Below are 20,693 nucleotides of genomic sequence, written 5' to 3' on the forward strand. Positions count from 1 at the left end.
CAAAGGTACACTCCTTGCCTAACTGGAAAGTTGCTTTTGAGCTTCATAAGCCAGCCACATTAGACAAATCACAGCTGCTCTGGTGTTTGGAAATACTTCTGAAATAAGTCTGAAATATAAATGTACAGTATAGAGATCTTACATCTCTCTCTCAGTGGGAGCAGCAACAATGTTTACAGTTGTTCCAAATGTTTGTATCTGTCAACCACTTCAGCACAATGCTGAAATAAGTTCTTTCCTCCTACAAGGAAGGAGAATTAAAAGCTCAGCGTTGTTTAGAAACGCGTTCTTTCATTTTGTGCCATGGGCTTTAAAAGTGGAGATTCTGAAAATGGCCATTATAAAACTTTCTTCTTTGAGGCCCTATAATTACAGAGCAGCATAATGCTTTTATCTTTATTGCATGGATGGTGGGGGTGGAGGGGAGGCGGTGTAAATTGGCATTCGTATTTTTTTTTTTCTGATTCTGCTCTGTTTTATGTCAGAGAAAAGGTACCTAGGAAGAATTTGCAATTATGTAGGAACAATTTATGTGTTCCTTTCATTGCTATGTCAGTGGTAAAGAAAGAGAAACTATAGTATTAGACTGGACTGATTGTACTCCCCGATAGGTTAGGTGTGTCCAATCTTTTGGCTTGCCTGGACTGCATTGAGTACAGGGGAATTGTCTTGGGTTATTTATTTTTATTTTATTTTTATTTTATTGGTTCGATTTATATGCCGCCCTTTTCCGGAGACTCAGGGCGGCTTACAATGTGTTAAGCAATAGCCTTCATACTTTTGTATATACTTGCTTAGTAGGGCTTTCGGCCCCCCCTAAGTCAGCCTCCTGACTTTTATACAAAGTCAGCTTATTGCCCCCACAATCCAGGTCCTCATTTTACCTACCTCAAAAGGATGGAAGGCTGAGTCAACCTTCAGCCTGGTGAGATTTGAACTTGCAGTAATTGCAGGCAGCTGGTGCTACTTAACAGCACTTTAGTCTGCTGCGCCACCAAAGGGTTACATATGAAATATATAATATAGTTAATGTATATAAATAACAAACTTTGTAATTTTTATTTTTTTAAATTACAATGTTGTAGGGCCGCATTACTAGCAGTCCAGGGCCAGGTGGACCCCACGAGCTCCAAATTGGACACACCTGAAATAGATAAATATGACCAAATAATTTCACTTCCCCATTCAGCAAACCAGGGAGAACCCAGAATGTTATAGCCCACTGATGGCTAACCTTTTTGCCATTGTGTGCCAAAAGCGGGGGGAGTGCGGGGGGGGGGGGTCACACACGCACATGCCCACACCCATAATTCAATGCCCCCTCACTTTGCGTCCCCACCCACGCATGCGCACGTGACCCCCTGCGCTCCCCCTGCTTTTGGCACATGATGGCACGGTGGACCTGGTAGGCCCATTTTTCGCCCTCCCCAGGCTCCAGAGAGTTTCTAGGAGCCTTGGGAGGGCAAAAACGGCCTTCCCCACCCACCCCCCAGAGGCCCTCCGGATGCCCAAAACTAAGGTGACCAGATTTTAACATTGGTAAAGAGGGACATTGTGGGCGTGGCTTATTTTGTGGGTGTGGCTAGCTGGTCATGTGACTGGGTGGGCGTGGCTACCTGGTCATGTGACCGGGTGGCCATGGCTATGTCTATAGGGTAAGGTGAACAGATTTTAACATTGGTAAGAAGGACACAATTGTGGGCGTGGCTTATTGTGTGGGCGTGGCTTGGAGGCCATGTGACCGGGTGGGCGTGGCTACCTGGTCATGTGACCGGGTGGCCATGGCTATGTGTATAGGGACTACTCAGAGGGCTGAAAAGTCATTTCTGACAGGTCCTCACACTTTTGACTGGTCCTCACACTTATGACCATCCTCACATTTATGCCCGTGCAGCATTCTTAACAACATGTCACTCATTTCACAACTGCTTCTCTTCAACAAGGTGACAAGATAGGGCAAAAATGTAAAATGTGAGGACAGTCGTAAGTTCGAGGACTGGTCAAAAGTGTGAGGACCAGTCAAAAATAACTTTTTCAGCCCTCTGAGTAGTCCATATGCACAAAAGGACTAACCAGAGGGCTGAAAAAAGTCATTTCTGACAGGTCCTCGCACTTTTGACTGGTCCTCACACTTATGACCATCCTCACATTTATGCCCGTGCAGCATTCTTAACAACCATGTCACTCATTTCACAACTGCTTCTCTTCAACATGGTGACAAGATAGGGCAAAAATGTAAAATGTGAGGACAGTCGTAAGTTCGAGGACTGGTCAAAAGTGTGAGGACCAGTCAAAAATAACTTTTTCAGCCCTCTGAGTAGTCCATATGCATTAAAGGATTACAGCAATAGAGAGGGATGAAGGAATGGAAATTAGAGTAGGAGTGAGGGTAAGAGAGGGAGGAAGAGAGGAGGAGAAGGAGAAAGAAAGAGGAAGTAGGGAGGAGAAAAAGAGGGTGGGGGGAAGAGAAAGTAAGAAGGAAAGAAAAGAGAGAGGTGGTAGGTTTGAGGAGAAAGATTGCTGTACAATAAAAAAGATGAAAGGGAAGAAAGCCAACCCCAAGCAAATATAAAGATATTAAGATTAAGAATGAATTGTTAAACTTTAAAGAATAAAAGAGAACAAATATGAATAAATAGCAATAATTAGAAACACACATACAAACATACAATGTATTTTCTTTGAACAGAATATTTGGCTGGTTCACAAATTTAAACAGCGTTTAGTCATTTCAATTAAATTTACAATTTCTATATTTCCTTTTTGCCATATTTATTCCTCATCTATTTTTTAAAAAAACCAATATTACCCTTCATCCTCATCTCTAATCTTAATCAAATTCAATTTTTCCCTTCTATTCTATATTATACCCCTTCCCATTGTCATCTATTTTTATATCCATCCTCACATTGTTTAATTATGTAATTATGTAATACAGTTGTTTAATACAAATTCAACATTTTAATATAAATCAATTAGTTATAAAACTATCTTTTTTGTATATTAATCAATATGAATATGAATATTCCAATTATTTCCATGCAATCCAATTTCTTACAAATCAATTAATTATATTTACCAATAATAATAAACCAAATAATTTCTCCCATATATTCCTCCGAACCACAACTTAACCATTTCTGCTTTCAACACAATATACAATTAATAGTATCTCAATTATTACAATTCCCTAGTTAAATACAGCTTTTTTTCCTTTGTGTTTTAAAATCTTGAACTCTCCTCCTAAATTTCCCATTGTTTGCAGTTTTTCACCTACCTTTTTTGGGGAGGAAAAATAAAAATAAAAATAAATCTCTCTCTGCCTCATTTTGTCACGCTGCACCAAAGACTGTGGTTTCGTTTTCGTTTCTGAAGCTTAGCTAGGGGAAAAAAAAACTGCTTTACACTGATTGCCTGTAGGGCGGCCCTTTGAAGCCCCGGGCAAGAGTTTAAACAGTTTTTTTTTCTTCTAGCCATCAGCTGGGGCTCAAGAAAAATCGGGACTTTTTTGAAACGCCGCGGGACGCGGGACAAATTGCTCAAAAGCGGGACTGTCCCGCCAAAAGCGGGACGTCTGGTCACCTTACCCAAAACAGCTGTTTCCTGACTTCCGGTGGGCCGGAAAGGCCCGAAAATCAGCTGGCCGGTGCGCATATGTGCACTGGAGCTGAGCTAGAGCAACGCTCACATGCCCACAGATATGACTCCATAGGTTTGCCATCATGGTAGTAGCCAATAGCCACATTTCAAACAATAAGCCTATTGATAGTGGAGTTCTACTTAGACCATTTGGCTCAATGGAACTGCTTCTAGGATTGCAGCAATGTTAAATTTAAATCTGTGTCTGTTGTGTTGGACATCCGCTTCAAGGATTCTCAACTAGAACTGAACTAGAATTCAACTACCTTATGGAAGGTCAAAAGGTAGGTTGGGCAAATTCAAACAAAATTCTTCCCTATTCAATATGTCTTGCTTCTTGGTTCAAATTCTATTTAAAAAGCATATTTCCTACCATTTGCTGCCAGCTATTCAAACATACTGGGAAAAAACCCATCTTCAACCATCTGTTCCTCAAATTGACACACTGGTATCCTAATCCAGGACTCTTAATGATACTCGTTTGGTAGAATTCGTGTGACCTATATTTTTACTATGCTCAGATGAAAGCATATTCTTCCTTCCTGAAAAAGAAGCTATCTGTTCTATAATTTTCTAAATGATTTAAAATGTTCTACAGAACTTTACTATTATCAACGCAGGTTCCAAATCAGCCTTAATCCAAGGAATAAAATCAATTTATCCAGATGGATGCAACTATAGTCTACTCAAATCCTCAGATAGGCTGACGAACCCATCAGCACTCCAGAAGCTGCTGAACCACAAATCCCACCATCTCTTTCCATTGGGTATCCAGATGGGACTTCTGGAGATTGGTTCAACAACAACTGGAGAGTCACAAGTTGCTAGTTTATGCTCTCAATTAAATGAATTATAAAATAGAGAATAAAAAAACTGTAAAGTGGGAAAGGTTTTGTCTTGTTTTGCATTATTGCTAAGTTTCATTTATTTATATATATATATATATATATATATATATATATATATATATATATATATCCAATAAAGCAAAACAACACACACACATTTTAAATTTATGAAATAACAATTAAAGTTGACATCATGAGATGCATACATTCAGAATAGCCACTAAACTAAAGGAACATCAAAGGCTATTACTCCATGAGATGAATACTATATTTAACAATCTTTTTAAAATGATATTAAGCAAGAAGCTGGTTAAGCAGTCCATGGAATCTATAACTCACATTTTCATTATTATGTAGGTCCATGTTTTAATTAATCTGCTTGGAAAGGAAGAGGTATGGAAAGGCAAATGACTTTGCAAGGGGTTACAATTTTTCAGCTGTTTAGGTCCACAAGTCACAGGCATTACATGAAGCTGCACAAAGAGGGAAAGGAATATAACTGCGAATTTCACAACATCTGGATCCAATCTGATGCTGGTAGGATGAGCAACAGCCATGAGGAAGAGAAAGTGTGGGAGGAATAGCTCATGCAACTGCTCTTTTGCCCTTGGATATTAGGCCTCTGTGAAAATATTTACTGTTATCTGTGTCCAATGTGAGATTTAGTGTATCATAAGGCTCATACTATCCATCAACCCACAAATATGCAAATTTAACCCAATACATGCGAAGATTGATTATGACCAAGGCATCTAGAAGTTGTGGTGGTAGCTATAACCTAGAACTACCCTTTGTCTACCAATTTTTATGTTTTCCTTTCCTTCCATTTATATCACAAAATTGCAAATCCTGAACCATGCCATTTATGACAATTATGGATAGAAAGGATTCTGAAATATGCTTTTTTTTTCTTCTCTGACCTTGAATAGACAAATTCCAGTAACATTGTAATGTTCTGATGAAACTATGGCAAGAAATAGGGTTATCTGAGCATCCTATACTCCAGGGATGTCAAACTCACGTCGTCACGGCAGCGCCACATGTCGTATAGGCCAGGGACTTTTTTCTCCTTTGCTAAACTGGGTGTGGGCGTGGCCAATGTGTGATGCATCTGGCCCATGGGCGGGGAGTTTTGACAGCCCTGCTATAATACATATTTAGAACTTCTCTGCTGTCTTTTTATGTATATGCAGTTACATATATGCAGGATAGATTTAGGCATCCACCTATTCAGAGGTGCTGGACTAGCATTCCCCAGTAGATGGTAGAATGAGGTCTCAGATGATGGAGTAGATGTCCAATACAGAGTTCTAGCACAGAATGGTGGTTGGATAAAAAACAGTGAGCCAGTGCTATGCCAGCACTTTGTGTCTGATGGATTTGATTTCATGGGCACTTAGATAGATTCATAGGGCTGGAAGGAACTTTGGAAGTCTTCTATTCCAACTCCCTTGTCGATGTTGTGACTCTGACCCCCGAGCCCGTCTTATCGGAGGGAGAAGACTCCAAAAGTGAAGGAGTTGGCAAGGCCTCCCTCTCCAGGACCCTCCTCTCTGGCAATGCCTCAGGTGTCTTCCGAAGGAGAAGAGATTGGCCAGGAGCCAGGCACTTCCGAGCAGCCGCAGTTAAGACAGCGACGAAGATAAGTCTTGGCTGGATCCCCGACAGTGTCAGAAAGACAAGCGCGCGCAGCAGAGGAGGAGGCGTGCCAGAGATTAAGCTGAGTCACTGGACCACACCCCACAGGGGATAAAAGTGGGTGTGGTGGCCATTCAGGCTTTGTGATGGACAAAACTGAAAAGCTAGCAAGTCATACTGTGTTTCTGGAACTTCGTTATATGCCTTCCTTGGATTTATTATGGACTGGACTTGACAATTCTTTGGCTTTGTGAACTTATTTTGGTTTATCCGACGGAGGAGGAAAACCTCCCTTTGTGAGTAAAGTTTTTGGCAAGCAGCTACTGGGTTGCTGCCAATGCTGTTATCTCAAAGAAATCCCTGACTGCTGGTTTTATTAACTCCTGGCTGACTGTTTGTGTGCGTGTGTGAGACGGGGACAGAACAGTCGAATCCTTATGCCAGACTTCCCCAACCTTTCCATCTTTGCGGCCCAGCCGGGGGGGGGGAAGGGGAGGACATGGAGTGGTGAGCATGTGTGGAGCACATGCGTGTGTGCTTCCCACTGCTTGTGCAAGTGGAGATGTATGTGCGCACTCTTGACCATCTCTTCTGCCGCCTGGTTCCGAACAGCTCAAGGCCTGGTAGTAGGCTACAGCCCAGGGATTGGGGATCTCTGCCTTATGCCATCCCAGACAAATGGTTGTCCAATATTTTCTCCAATTCTGCCAGCAGAGCACCCATAACTCCGGTATTTCATTTATTAATTGTTCCACGTTGGATCTCCCTCTGATGAGCTTCCACCCATTGTGTCTTCTTTTGCCTTCAGTTACTATGTAGAATTAATCAACATCCTCTTCCCTGTGACAGCCCTTCAACCCTTCCAACCCTTGATTGGAAGACTTAATACAACTTAAGTGAGCTTGACTGGATTCCCATAAATTGACAGCAATACTAATCCAATGGCTAGAATAAAGCCCCAAAAATGTGAGCTATTTGCTAGTAATACATATTCAGTGAAGTTATCTACTGTTCACAGGGGGATTGCTAAATGATGATGTGTCACAGTATTTCAAAATACTGTGAAAAGAAGACAAGATAGACAAGGTCTGTTTTCTTCTCAATATTGCTACAAGAAGAACAGAAGAAAAGCAGAGTAAAGGAAAAGGGGATCCTTAAGAGGGAAAGTAAATAATAGCAGCACTCACCATCCAAGTATATATAGATTGAAAAGAAGCAGAGGAAGTCTGAAAAACATCTCGATACACACATAATGAGGGAAGAATTTTGATCATGCCATTGCAACCACCAGCTTTATATTTTTGATCCCCACCCAAAGGAACACTCCTGCTGGGAAAATAGTTTAAGACAGCTTCATACAGACCACTAGAATCATAGCTGAGCTTCTCACAATACTTAAAAAAGACCATATAAAAGTGCTGCCAAATAGATGCTATCAATCCTGCAGTGAAAGTGGCCATTTCTCAATTTATTCCATTTTCTCCCATCTTTGCAAATGAATTGGAGCAGATGCCAATCTTAGAAAATCAAGAGAAAGGAGATGAGTACATGACAGTCTGGACTTCCCGTGAACAAACCTGAGCATTTGCATGTATAAATGTGACAATGAACAGAATCAGAGAGGGCTAGTTGTAAGGTTGCCCTTGCCTTGTATCCCTTTGGACCCAAGGTTGAAGTAAGTCTTTACTTCAGTGAGTAGCCATCTGCAATGATGCCAAAGTGATTAAACATGCCTGTCATCATCTAAATGCTACTCTTTTGAAACAGCATTCCAATGCTTAATACACGTACACAGGTCATGGCTTTTGCATTAGGTCATTGTTCCCCCTTCTCCACAGACAGATATAACTGTTATTAAACTATTGACCGGAAGCATCTTTGGGCTGGTCGGTAGCTAAAATACTTTTATTTAGAAATTGTAAAAAAAAAAATGTCTCTACCCAAGTATACCAATTAAAAAATGAACCGCTATTCATTTTTTAATTGGTATATTAAGACTATTCAGGTACTCATTTGACTTAATTGTTGAAAATAATAACTACTATAAAGCAGTGTTTTGGACCCCCGGCAGTAATTGACAAAATAACATTGTATGTATACAATCCCTACTCTCACCCCACTTCCTCCAATTCTCTTTCCACAGAGATGTCAGTTATTATAAAATCTGTTTTATTCTCTAGTTTGAATACACAGTGGCACATTCAGATTTTTAATAGGCAATGTTTTAAGAAAATATCTACGGTTTAACCTAAATGTAATTTTTTTTTTTTTTTTAAATTGATTTATATGCCTTCTCCGGAGACTCAGGGCGGCTTACAATGTGTTAAGCAATAGCCTTCATACTTTTGTATATTTATACAAAGTCAGCTTATTGCCCCCATAATCTGGGTCCTCATTTTACCTACCTTTGAAAGGATGGAAGGCTGAGTCAACCTTGAGCCTGGTGAGATTTGAACTTGCAGTAATTGCAGGCAGCAGATGTAAGTGGCTGTTAATAATAGTGCTTTAGTCTGCTGAGCCACCAGAGCTCCTTATTTAATTTAAAGCTTTTAAACTAAAAAATAAATAATTTCTTTCAAGGAATGAATTGCGATTTTTTAATATCAAGGTTTGGAATTACTACAGAATAACAGAATTAAATCCATGTCAATATGAGCTGTTTTAGTCTAGAGATAAACTCTTAAAGCAAAGCAACAATTTCAAGGTGAGTAGGATTGCAGTAACCTTCTGGTCTTCGTCTGCTTGGACCAGTGATGTCAAACCTATGACATATGTGTCAAAGGTAACATGCCACATTTTAGATGCCATGCCAGCTTTCACCAACACCTGACAACTATTCGTGAAACCACTCCCCATTTTTGTGCAATTTTCAAAGAATAGGATGTGCTGTCATGCAGCTTCCAAAAACTGTGCAAGAATGGGATATGCTTTCATGTGGTTTTCTGAGGCTGCAGAGGCCACAGAACATTCTCTGAAGTCCCTTCAAGAGTGAAGGGCCTTGTACAAACCTTGAGCTACCTTGGCTAGGTCACAGGGGACCAAAAAAAGGACACTGCCCAAAGGCAGTGCATGGCAGATCCTGCAGGGCTCGCACACGATTGGACTTTAAAAAAAATTAATATGTAAAGAATTGTTTCTTTTTTGTTGGAACGGTGACATGCAGTAGAGTCAAGTTAGGCAGTTTCTGAATTTTTGACAAGCTGAGTCCAAAAGGTTTGCCATCAATGGCTTAGACCAGTGATGGCTAACCTTTTCCGGACCGAGTGCCCAAAGCATGCATACACACGTCCGAACCCCCAAAATGCAATGCGTGTGAGGGCCCCACACATGTGCCCCATGCCCTGCACATGTAAGTAGCCCCCTGCACATGCCCCGCCCCTGCACACACTCCAACCCCGTGCATGTGCATGCGCCCCACCCCTCCACACACGCCCCACCCCCTGCATGCCCCCACACCCCATACATATGCATGCGGCTCCCCACACGTGTCCCCCATGTGTGGCAGAGACCCAAAGACCAGCTGGCTGGTGGGTGGCACACATGCATGCGCAGCAAAGCTTAACTGGGGCGATGGCTCATGTGCCATCAGAGAGGGTGCTGTGTGCCACCTCTGGCACACGTGCATAGGTTCGCCATCACATGCTTAGACAATGTCAGTCATGATTGTACAACACTAGATATCAGAATAACCATAGATCAGGTGTGAAATGCTCCCGGTTCGGACCGGATCGCCTGATCCGGTAGCGATAGCGGCGGGTGGTTTGGAGAACCAGTAGCAAAAATCCCTGCGTACCCCCCATGCCCAGCTGAGCCGCGCGATCATCAGAGGCTGTTTTTTTTACTTTTAAAAGCATTTTTTCTACAACCGCTTCGACCAAAAAAATGCTTTTAAAAGTAAAAAAAAAAAAGCCTCTGATGATCGCGCGGCTCAGCTGGGATCGTCAGAGGCTTTTAAAAGCATTTTTTCTACAACCTCTTCGGCCGAAGAGGTTGTAGAAAAAATGCTTTTAAAAGTAAAAAAGAAAAAAGAAAGTTGGCCACGTCCACCCAGTCACATTACCCCCCCCAAGCCACGCCCACAGAACCCGTAGTAACAAATTTTAGATTTCACTCCTGCTGTAGGTGTCAGCAATTCTAAGCCTCATCCAGGCTAAACATCTTGTTAGATGAAGCCAGTAGGATATTCAATGGCACACAGGTTAGGTTTTGTGCTTCCTTTTTCAATATTGATAGAGGTTGATCCTGAACAACTCTGCAACAGAGATCCTGAAATCTGTTTTAGAGTGACAGTGCAGTTCTTGTTCTAAAATTCTCTACAAGCAGATACTGATAAAGGTGATTTTCCTTTGCCTAGCTGTTTGTGAACTTCATTGGAAGAACAATAAAGGAAGAAATACTTTTAAAAGAATTTGAATTTTTTTTTTTACTTACAACAGTTCATTTAGTGACTTTTCAATGTTACAACAGCACTGAAAAAAAGTGACTTAAGACCGTTTTTCACACTTACAACCTTTGCAGCATCCCCATCGTCATGTGATCAAAATTCAGATGCTTGGCTACTGACTCATATTTATGACGGTTGCAGTATCCCAGGGTCATGTGATCCCCTTTTGCAACCTTCTGACAAGCAAAATCAATGGGGAAGCCAGATTCACTTAACAGTCGTGAAACTAACTTAACAATTGCAGTAATTCACTTAACAACTATGGCAAGAAAGGTTGTAAAATGGGGCAAAGCTCAGTTAACAAATATCTCACTTAGCAATAGAAATGTTGGGGTTGATTGTGGTCATAAGCCAAGGACCACTTTTATGACAAAAAGGAGAATAAGAGAAAAGGGACTGTCTTATAGAAGAAAAAAAATTTTTCAAAAAAAAAAAACAGGAAGGAGAAAAAAGTGACTTCACATTCTTTAGTCTGCTTCTGCCCACTGCGGAGTCATTGCCCACCTAAAAATTATCTACTTTCTGGAAGGAGCAACACCGAAGCAGCGATTTAAGATTATTGCCCTGCTCATCACCAAAACTCTAAATGCAGGATACTAAACACAGACGTTCTACAGGGATCACAGTGGCCTCTGCAGGCTATATATGAATATGCAGGTTCTTCCTGGAAAGGACAGCATGTAGGAGACTAAACTATTAATCTTTTCCTAAAGGAGGATAGAGGAAGGGAGTGGTTCTTAAGCTGGAATCATGATGCTATGTTCTGCTTCCAGTTTATTTCACTCATATGAATACTGTATGCTAGAATGATTTTAAGTAATTCAGGGTACAAAAAAAATAAAGATGAATACATCAGTATTAAGTAATGTGCTGGTCATCATCCGATCAGAAAATCATTTATAAAAGTAAAGGTTATCCAAATATATTTAAGGATAAGTGAGTGTTGCAAAATTATTCCTGTCAATACTTAGAACATTATGAGAATTCCTTTTAAACAGGCATATAATCCTAAACTACATTAGAATGATGTCACAGCATTAAGATGTTTAGAATTGGTCAATAGGTGACCCAAACAAATTTAACATTCTGATCATAAGTTTGAAATATCTTTTAAAAGAACATTCCCCAATTGCATCATATGGTGCAATTACCTAGGTCCGTGATGGCAAACCTATGGCATGCGTGCCAGAGGTGGCATGCAGTGCCCTCTCTGATGGCATACCAGTTCGGCTCCGCTGTGCATGCACACGTGCCAGCTGCCAGCCAGCTGGTCTTCGGGTCTCTGCCGCACATGTGGGGGGGTGGGGTACGTGTGGGGGCCGTATGCGGATGCGAGGGGTGGGGACATGCAGGGGGCAGGGCGTGTGTGTGTGCACGGGAGGGTGGGGTGCATGAAGGGGGGTGGTGGGTGTGCAGGGGTTGTGCACATGTGCAGGGCACGGGGTGCATGTGCAGGGCCTCCACGTGCATTGCATTTTGGGGGTTTGGGTGTGTGCATGCTTTGGGCACTCGGTCCAGAAAAGGTTAGCCATCACTGACCTAGGTAAATGCTTGTTTGTTAAGGAATTGCAACTTGCATTATTAATAGTCAGAATGAAGTGAGATATATATTACCATTTATTATTAGGTTTGAACATGTCACTAAATAAAAATGAAAGGAATGATTCTGCTCCTTTGCAGGACTTAGAAACCCATGGATAATGCACATTGTACCATTGGTACAAAGGAATTTGAAGACCTCATTGTGTACTCTTATCTGGTTTGTGTGCATTATTTCAATGAGTCACCAGTGGCTACAAGAAAGACAACTAGTCCAGTAGATTCATGAACAGAAGTAATTCCCAAACCACAAGAATAGTTAATATTAATAACGCTAAGAATTGTAGAACAGTGTTTATTAGACTCCGATAATATTATCAAATCAAATCAAGCTTTTATTATGGCCAAGGAGACCAACATAACTTGTTAATATTAAAGCACACAAGCAACTTGTTTATATATCAATTCAAAACATCAGGATCCATTTTTGTCCATATTTAACTTGGTTTGTACTTTGAACATAATGTTGAGATAGGAAGGGATGTGTCAAATGCATTAAATATACTGTAGTTTAGCTACGTATACTGGCCTATGACCATAATAAAAGTTTGATTTGATTTCTATGTAGCTTAGTAAGAAGATAAAATACCAGACTCTCTAAAATATTATAATGAAATAATATTACCGTGTGGCATCTATATGGCAGGTATATATTTCCATAGTTAGGGATATAAACGTAAGAAAAATTAAGAAAGAAAAATGACAACTTATAGAATTAAGTTGTGTCTATTTTAATGTGGGGATTGGAGATCCTATACAAACACACACATACTCACACCCACACACCCACGCACGAACCACCTTGCATAAAATAAATTTACTTATTTGAATAATCCCTCAGGGCTAGCAAATGTAACATCTTTTGTCCAAACACCAACTGACAGGAAAAAGATAATCCTTTGCACATAAGAAATGACAGGTTGCATTGTAAAAATAGAAAACTTCTCCAGTATGTATGTATCTATAACAAATCCTTTCTAAAACATTTCTGTAGCTTAGACATTAGATTCCAAAAGGCATGCCTTCATTTTACTATCAGATTCAATGAAAAGAGATTTAACAAACAGCCATGCTTATTGTTATTTAATGTTACTGTCGTAATTATTATGATTTTTGCATTCAATAGCAACTGCTGTTTAAGTACAAAACCAAGCATTTGAGCATCATGAGAGTAGTGATTTCTGTGCAATCTGATAGTGTTTCTCACAATAATATTTTATTATTATAATTTTGTATTTGTTATATTTTTATCCCAAATTTTCTCTACAAACTGGCTTCTACAGTTAATCCTCGCTTAATGATTGCCCCATTTAGTGACAGTTCAAAGTCATGACAGTGCTGAAAAAGTAACTTTAGGACCAATCCTCTCACTTACGATTGTCACAGTATCCTTGCAGTCACATGATGGAGATTCAAGTGCATCACAGCTGAATGTCATTTACAATTGTCACAGCATCCTGTGGTCACACAATCATCGTTTGAATGCTTCACAGTTGGCTTCCGACAAGTCAATGGAGAAGCTGGCAGTAAAATCTCAAGTCATAATCATGTGACATCCCATTTAATAACGGTGGATGATTTGCATAACAATCATAGTGGAAGTGAGATTGTAAGTCGTTGTCATGTGATGTCTGGCTTAATGACTAGGTCGCTTAACAACACAGTTGCCAGTTCCAATTGCAGTCATTACGTGAGGACTACCTGTATGAGGATCTCCCTATATTTTATCTTAGCACAACTGAATGAGAAAAGTTGGGTTGAGAGACAGTGACCAGCCCAAAGTTACCTTGTGACCTTCTGCGATTGAGTATAACTAGATCCTGGGTTTTCCCACTCCTAGTCCAACATCTTCACTACTCGTCACATAACCTCTTACTTAATTGTCTCATTTGGATGCTGGACAAGGTTCATCTATGTGTGTATTACAGGCAACAAATTGCATAGATTCAGCTCAGTTCAGCTATAACTGTACCAAGAATGCCGAAGGTGCGTTTTCAAAAAGCAACTGAAAGTCCAATTGCCTTTTGAAAAAGCACCTTTGGGCCAACCATGAGCTGGATGACCCAGCTGGCTTGTGTTTCCATAGACACAAGAGTGCCATTTATCCCATAAAGTAATACAGCACCATGTTTACCGATGCTTTTATTCTCTGCCTACTAAGGATAATTTCACGAAGGTTTCTTCTCCGTTGGGTAACTTCATCCGCACAATTACTCCGCAAAATTCCCTCCTGAAAAAAGAAAGGGTGGGAGAAGGAGCCAAAGCTAAACATGAGTAAGTGTGGAGAAAATGAGAAATTGCATCACTATCCGATGGGAACTATCTGAACAGTAAAAGGATAGGAGAAAGTACAAAATAATGGGAGTTGAAGAATAACTATATCTCTATGTATAATCTCATCCAGTAAAGCAAAGGCCAAGATTATGAGATTGCAGGCTGGGACTTGCATGTGAAGATACGTGTGTCTTTCCTTACTTTTTTTTTTTGGTGAAAGCCAAGCCCATTTTAGGTATGTTATAAATAATAATGTGACAAGCAACTGCAATGCACGAGATAAATATGCAGACTGAAAAAATAAACATCTCTAGCTTTTTGCTCTACTGGCAGCTGGGGGTGTTATTTTTCATAGAGATCCTGGTGAATGCATCGTATGCGCGCAATCCATAATTCTTTTTTGAAAATTGAACTCACTCAAGTTACACTGCTTTATTTCATTTAATATGATTAATTTTGTATGTATTAATGATTAATTTTGTCCAGAAGACGCAATGGAATATTTGTACAGGAAATCATAGGTATTCATTTCAGGGGGATCAATTCACAGTGATTGCAATTTTAGAGGGATAAAACTTAAAAAGTCTGCATGTTGCCCACAAATATATGGATACATACCCACATACATATACACATCTGAATTGTGTGCTGAGGCAGTTTGAATCACACCTAATAAAGTTATATTGTTATTTAGTCCTGCTGTTTTTATACAGTAATCTTTTCCATGATTACTTAAAACAAAAGGCAACATAGACCGGTAATAGATAACACTAAAAAGAGAATGTATATCAGCATACACTTAGTGTAAACTTGTAATAACATGTCTACCCTTTTAGCAGATTGTAATGCTTTTGGATACAGTGTTAAGGTGGGGAGAAGGAGAGAATGGAGATAATTGGGGGTAAGATTAGCAGATTCCGAAGGGGAGCAGCCAGCTACCCAAACCGTTTCTATTCAGATGGCTTCAAGTGTTACATTATGTAATGACGGTAGGTCCTGTGCGGCCAGTTCTCTCGTGAAGCTGGGAAAGGCTCAGTGCAATAGAGATGAGAGGAGCCAACATGACCTACCAAAAAAAAAAAAGAGAAAGAAAAATGAAGAGGAACATTGGACAAGATTTTGGAAACCAATGTCAGCTTCAAGAACTCAGGAGCCAGGGTGGAGTTCAAAACCACTACGAGTATATTTCATGCTACCTATATATAAGACTCTGACTTACTAATGATCAGGTGAATTAGTGCCAGATAAGAGTCAATGGACTTTGCAGGGGGGCTGCACTTGGGTCTCTGATGGAGGCATAGAGACTCCAAACTGATGATGTGTTTAACTCCACCCTCAGGTTCAGCCTGGTTGTCTCCTACAACCATCTACTTGCTATTTTTCAGAATTCTTCAGATCAAATTAGGATTCTAGAAACCTGCATGGACACAGTCACACTAGGATGTCTGCTGGGTGTGGTCAAAGATGGCAGCCATGACTGTAATCAAAGTTTCCCTTTTTTTAATGAGCATCAGACAACATCATGGCTGTTACCTTGACATTTCTGACCAGATCCTGCAGACACCCTGCCAACACTCCTGCACAGCTTTAATTCGGTAAACAAGTTTCAAATTCTCACACTATGAAAGAAGAATCCTGGAAGCATTCAGCATACAGTACGTCTTGGAATCAGAGATAGAAAAGGGGCCTTTAATATTTCATATGCCTCACAAAACAAAATGAGTCCTAATTCCTTTATTTTTCTTCCTAGTTTCTCCCTGCTTTCAGGGTCTGCTTTCTTTGCAGTACTGATCCATTGGTTGCAACAGGAATGTTTACAAATTGGAATTACAGCATCAGCACGGCCAATAAATCTATGACCCAATAATTTAAGTAACATAGACTCCTGACTCTGATACTAATGACATTTTCAGTGGTTTTACATGCATGAAAAAGATGATCTAAGGAAAAAAACTGAAAAGGATGACACAGCTTGGCAATTCAACCTACCTGTGGATCCTCATATATTTTTGGTGCGTCTTTTTCATAGCTATCAATATACAGTCGCACAGTTGCTCCAGCACTTCCTGTACCACTAAGTCTGAAAATGATGCGAGAACCATCAGCAAAGATGAGTCTCAAACCCTGAAAAGAAAAAAAAAAAGAAAGAAAAAAGAATTTCAGGGCTCCTGAAATCTATTCTATAAAAAGACTACTCGACTTTCATTGACTTCTGGCTATTACAAGACCATCTTAATAATATGCCTGAAAAGAAAAGATGAGCTCCTAATTTTTATTTTGCTATGCAGAGCTGCAAGTGCTTCAAAACATGTAGGAATTAAACATTAATTTATGTACTGGTATTTTATATGCCATTCTTTTCCAGATAAGTTACATTTCTTAAATATATTTACATGTTTGGATCAAATTAGTTCAGCAAACATAGGATCCTGGCAATGAATAGATATAATTTATCTTGGCCATATCCTTTCAGAATAAGCCACCAAGGCTAGCCATGCTTTAATTAAAATAACAACAGAACCACAATCACAGCAAAGAAAATGTTCCTGTTTTTGCTAGGAATTTGGTAACATCTCCCTTACGTTGAGTTCACCTCCTGCTGTCAATATCAATGTGTTGATGGCAACAATATGGATCTGTCAGCATTTACTTTTTTTCCAATCTCCAGCCTAGTCTATTGACTGGAATCTCCAGGTGAATTTCTGTTCTCATATTGATAGTCCAACTTTGTTAGTTTTTTTCAATATCAGCCAAGGCCAACTAGATACTAATAAATAATGAATATTAAAATATTGTGTGTTATGATTTGTTTTGCTAAATTACTGCTATCAATAGTGACATGTATAGAAAGCTATTTATTAGTAATCATTTATTAATTTCTAAACACCAAAATATAATTATCAGTGCTTCTACTATGCTGTAAATTATCATCATCACTATCATCATAATCACCATCCATCTGAATTCTTTAAACAGGTAAAAAATTGAGGTAAAATTTCTTTTCATTTTTACAGCAATTGCGAATAAAAATAACTTAATTTGAATTTTGTTTAATTTTTACTAAAGTATGCACAGGGCTAAAAGTAACATTGTTAAATATATTGCTAAAAGAAGAACATTTCCCCCCGATATTAAAGCTTCCAGTTTAAACATTTTGCCAACCTGATTCCTTGAAATGCTTCCATCTACAGGATCGCTGTATTCAAAATTATCAGCTTTTTCCACAACAAATGATTTGTCACCAGCTGACAACTTCTTGCCCACAAAGGATCGGTCAAAGAACAGAGTCTCTAGATCTTTCATCATCCGGTTAGCACCATCAGCATCCACCTCTTCATAATCATATCTAGGAATAGTCAGGAAATTTTGACCATAAAAACGCAGACCGCAACCGGCCATCCAATTCTCTGTTTTGTTTTAGAACTTTATATGCAATCATTTATTCCTCTTTTTGGGCAGAAAAGGGAAGAGCTAGGATGCTGCAGACCAATGTCATAAATCAAGCATTAATTAGCATTATTTAAAATAAATGATAGAATTGTATCCTACTGGCCTTATTTCTCTCTCAGCAAACTGGTGTTTAGCTATTGTTGTGTTCCAAGTTTGAAAAAGATAATTTCATGGATATTTATTTATTAAATTTAGAGTCACATGTGATTATTTTCTGAAAAAAGATAGATGAAAATGTTTAGCGTATGCAAACGCTCATATACATACACGTAATACACGTGTGTATCTGTATAGATATGCGTACATTTTAATTAATTAACTAATTAGTATAGCCTCCCATCTCAGTATAGTGACTCTGGGCAGTGAATAATTCTAAAACAATTAAAACAGTTTAAAGCAGTAAAAGAAATAAATATACAGTACACAATAGCTGACAGAATTATGAGTACAATTGTTAGTACAGCTAAGAAACAGTGTCCTTGACACATTTGGGATTCCAAGCCTGGGCACTAGCCATACTTTTAGGGCCCTGAAAAAGGCCAACTGGGTTGGGGCCATATAGTCTCTGAAGGAAGGATGTTCCAAAGGGCAGGGGTTACAGCAGTGAAAGCACGTCTCCTGGTGCCTGCCAGCCGACATTCCTATTGAACTAAATTCCCTGGCCATTCCTATAAGTTTTATTTATAACTCTTACTTTCTGACTCAAAAGACACTCAATTTCTTCAAGCATAATTTTTGTCATGCCAATGTGTAACAATTTGACTGATATGCTTACTTAAATTCATAAATATTAGTTTTATGTTTGCCATATATTTTACATCCTAGAATAAAGACTGTAATAAAGAATCTGTCTATATAATGGCAACTTTTGGCATGTAATTGTTGGTAAAGCCTTTTCCAAACTGATCTTGACTCCAAGTGAAAGTATGGATACTTCTATGTAATTTTCAGTAAGAAGGAACAATAAGACCCGCTTTGCTGTTGCCTTCATCTAGGTTTCAGCTTCTCATTTTGGCCTCTAGCCCTGGGATTCCTTAGTCGTCTCTTCTTCATATACCATGCAAGACTCTCCCCATTTAGTTCTCTAGGTAAGATGAGATCAGCCAGGCACTGTAACCTGCTGAAATATGCACTATATTCATAGTCACAAATATAGTCATGGTATGACCAACATTAAGAAGTTAAGGAAATTTAAGAAAGTGAATCCATGGGGAGAGATAAAATCTACATTTAGAGACCTCTTCACCTCCATTACTTCAAAGTGGGAGGGGACCCTTGGAACTAATCAATGGAAGTATTAGGTATGCTGTGTTTTTAAAAACCTCTCACTCTGCAGACATCGTGCTTCCTAAACTAGTCACACTGAACGAGCAGACTACATGGTAAATTCTCTTATCCACAAACCATGTATCTTCTCCATGTATCTTTGGAGTTACCTATGACTGCCACCTTCTACAAAGACAGTGCATAACGTTGTAACATCATCACAGAGTTGTAGTAGGTGGAAATTAATGTAAAGCAGGGGTGTGCAACTATGGCCCTGTTATGACCTGTGGATTTCAACTTCAGAATTCCTGAGCCATTCCAATAATGGGACAATTAAGAAAATCATGTTGATATTACAAAATTTTGCAATGTGAAATTTTTGCTGGTTTTTTTTTTTATTAAACATCCAATAGTTTTGGATAAAAATCAGAAATCCACAGCAGATAGAAGAAAAGCAGGTCCGGTATACTGTGGGAACCTGAAACATTCACAAAGCTTCTATATCTCTAATTTGGAATCTTACTTTCAAACAACAAATTCTGCATTCAGTTTACATAACAGAGTTTAAAAATAGAATTTTTGATTCCCAAGAATGTGTGTCCTTTAATTGTATTATTTCATGGAAGCTGAACTTAAGAGATTCTATCCATTCTAATTAAACATATCTCAAATCTATGAAATTGATCTACTACCTTGTGAAGAAATTCCGCCCATATTGTTGCCAGTGATCTTTCAGGATTGATTCCACGCTCTGTTTTCGGGTAGCTATAATAGACAACCATGCCAACACTGCCCAGAGGCCATCTTTTTCACGAATATGATCCGATCCTGCAACACAGACAGATAAACAGCATACAAATGGGATCAATCCTTCATCTATGTAAAGAATGATGGAACAGAGCAGGATTGGATAACCTGTGGCCCCCCAGGTAGATGGCCCACTAGGTATGGACCACCTTTAAAGTACTGAATGACATAGGGCCAACTTATCTGTGGGACACTTCTTCCTAAGGGTATGTGCCTGTTCCATTAGATCTGACAGAGTGGATGAGATTCAGGTCCTTTCTGTCAAATGTTGCCATATAATTGGACCTAGGTGTTGTTCCTTTTTCATAGCTTTTCCTTCCCCTATGAATTGGTAGGACTCTCCCCTCGTGGACTTTTGAGAAGCCATCAAGACCTGTTGTTTCCCACAAGATTTAGGATGAAATGAGGCTGGAGCACAGAAAGATTATATTTTGATGCCAGAAATTTTCCATACTGACTTTTATGTTTATATAGTGGTTTATGAGCCATCCACAGGTATACTGCATAAGATGGGTGGTAATATACTGTACATCTTATAAATAAACACATGTTAGGCCTGTCTTTCTCCACATTTGAAACAGAATGACCCCCACCACCACTTCCCCCCCACCCCAAAATCCAAGCACATAGTAGTAGTAGATGTTACTACAGAAAAAATTCAGACAAATAGAAAATCTAGCTATGTAATGTTTCACTAACAAATATCAGATGTATGATTATAATGTGGG

The 20,693-nt window shown here is 39.4% G+C and overlaps 1 protein-coding gene across 2 annotated transcripts in view; it reads right to left on the minus strand.

Annotated features, from left to right (window-relative positions):
• Positions 1–14,859: 14,859 nt before the first annotated feature.
• The window catches only part of PGM1 (phosphoglucomutase 1), a 36,662-nt gene continuing 30,828 nt past the window's right edge, over positions 14,860–20,693 (minus strand). For both annotated transcript variants that reach the window (XM_070941284.1, XM_070941282.1), the window contains exons 8-11: positions 19,851–19,986; positions 17,605–17,788; positions 16,432–16,566; positions 14,860–15,508 (exon numbers count right to left, since the gene is read on the minus strand). In XM_070941284.1, coding sequence (XP_070797385.1) covers positions 15,419–15,508; positions 16,432–16,566; positions 17,605–17,788; positions 19,851–19,986 — 545 coding nt within the window. In that variant the 3' untranslated portion in view covers positions 14,860–15,418. The remainder of the gene's footprint in view (positions 15,509–16,431; positions 16,567–17,604; positions 17,789–19,850; positions 19,987–20,693) is intronic.

This window comes from Pituophis catenifer, unplaced genomic scaffold (assembly GCF_029215685.1).
Source record: "Pituophis catenifer annectens isolate HBS135680 unplaced genomic scaffold, rPitCat1.0.hap2 SCAF_3, whole genome shotgun sequence".
In the NCBI taxonomy this organism is placed as follows: domain Eukaryota; kingdom Metazoa; phylum Chordata; class Lepidosauria; order Squamata; family Colubridae; genus Pituophis; species Pituophis catenifer.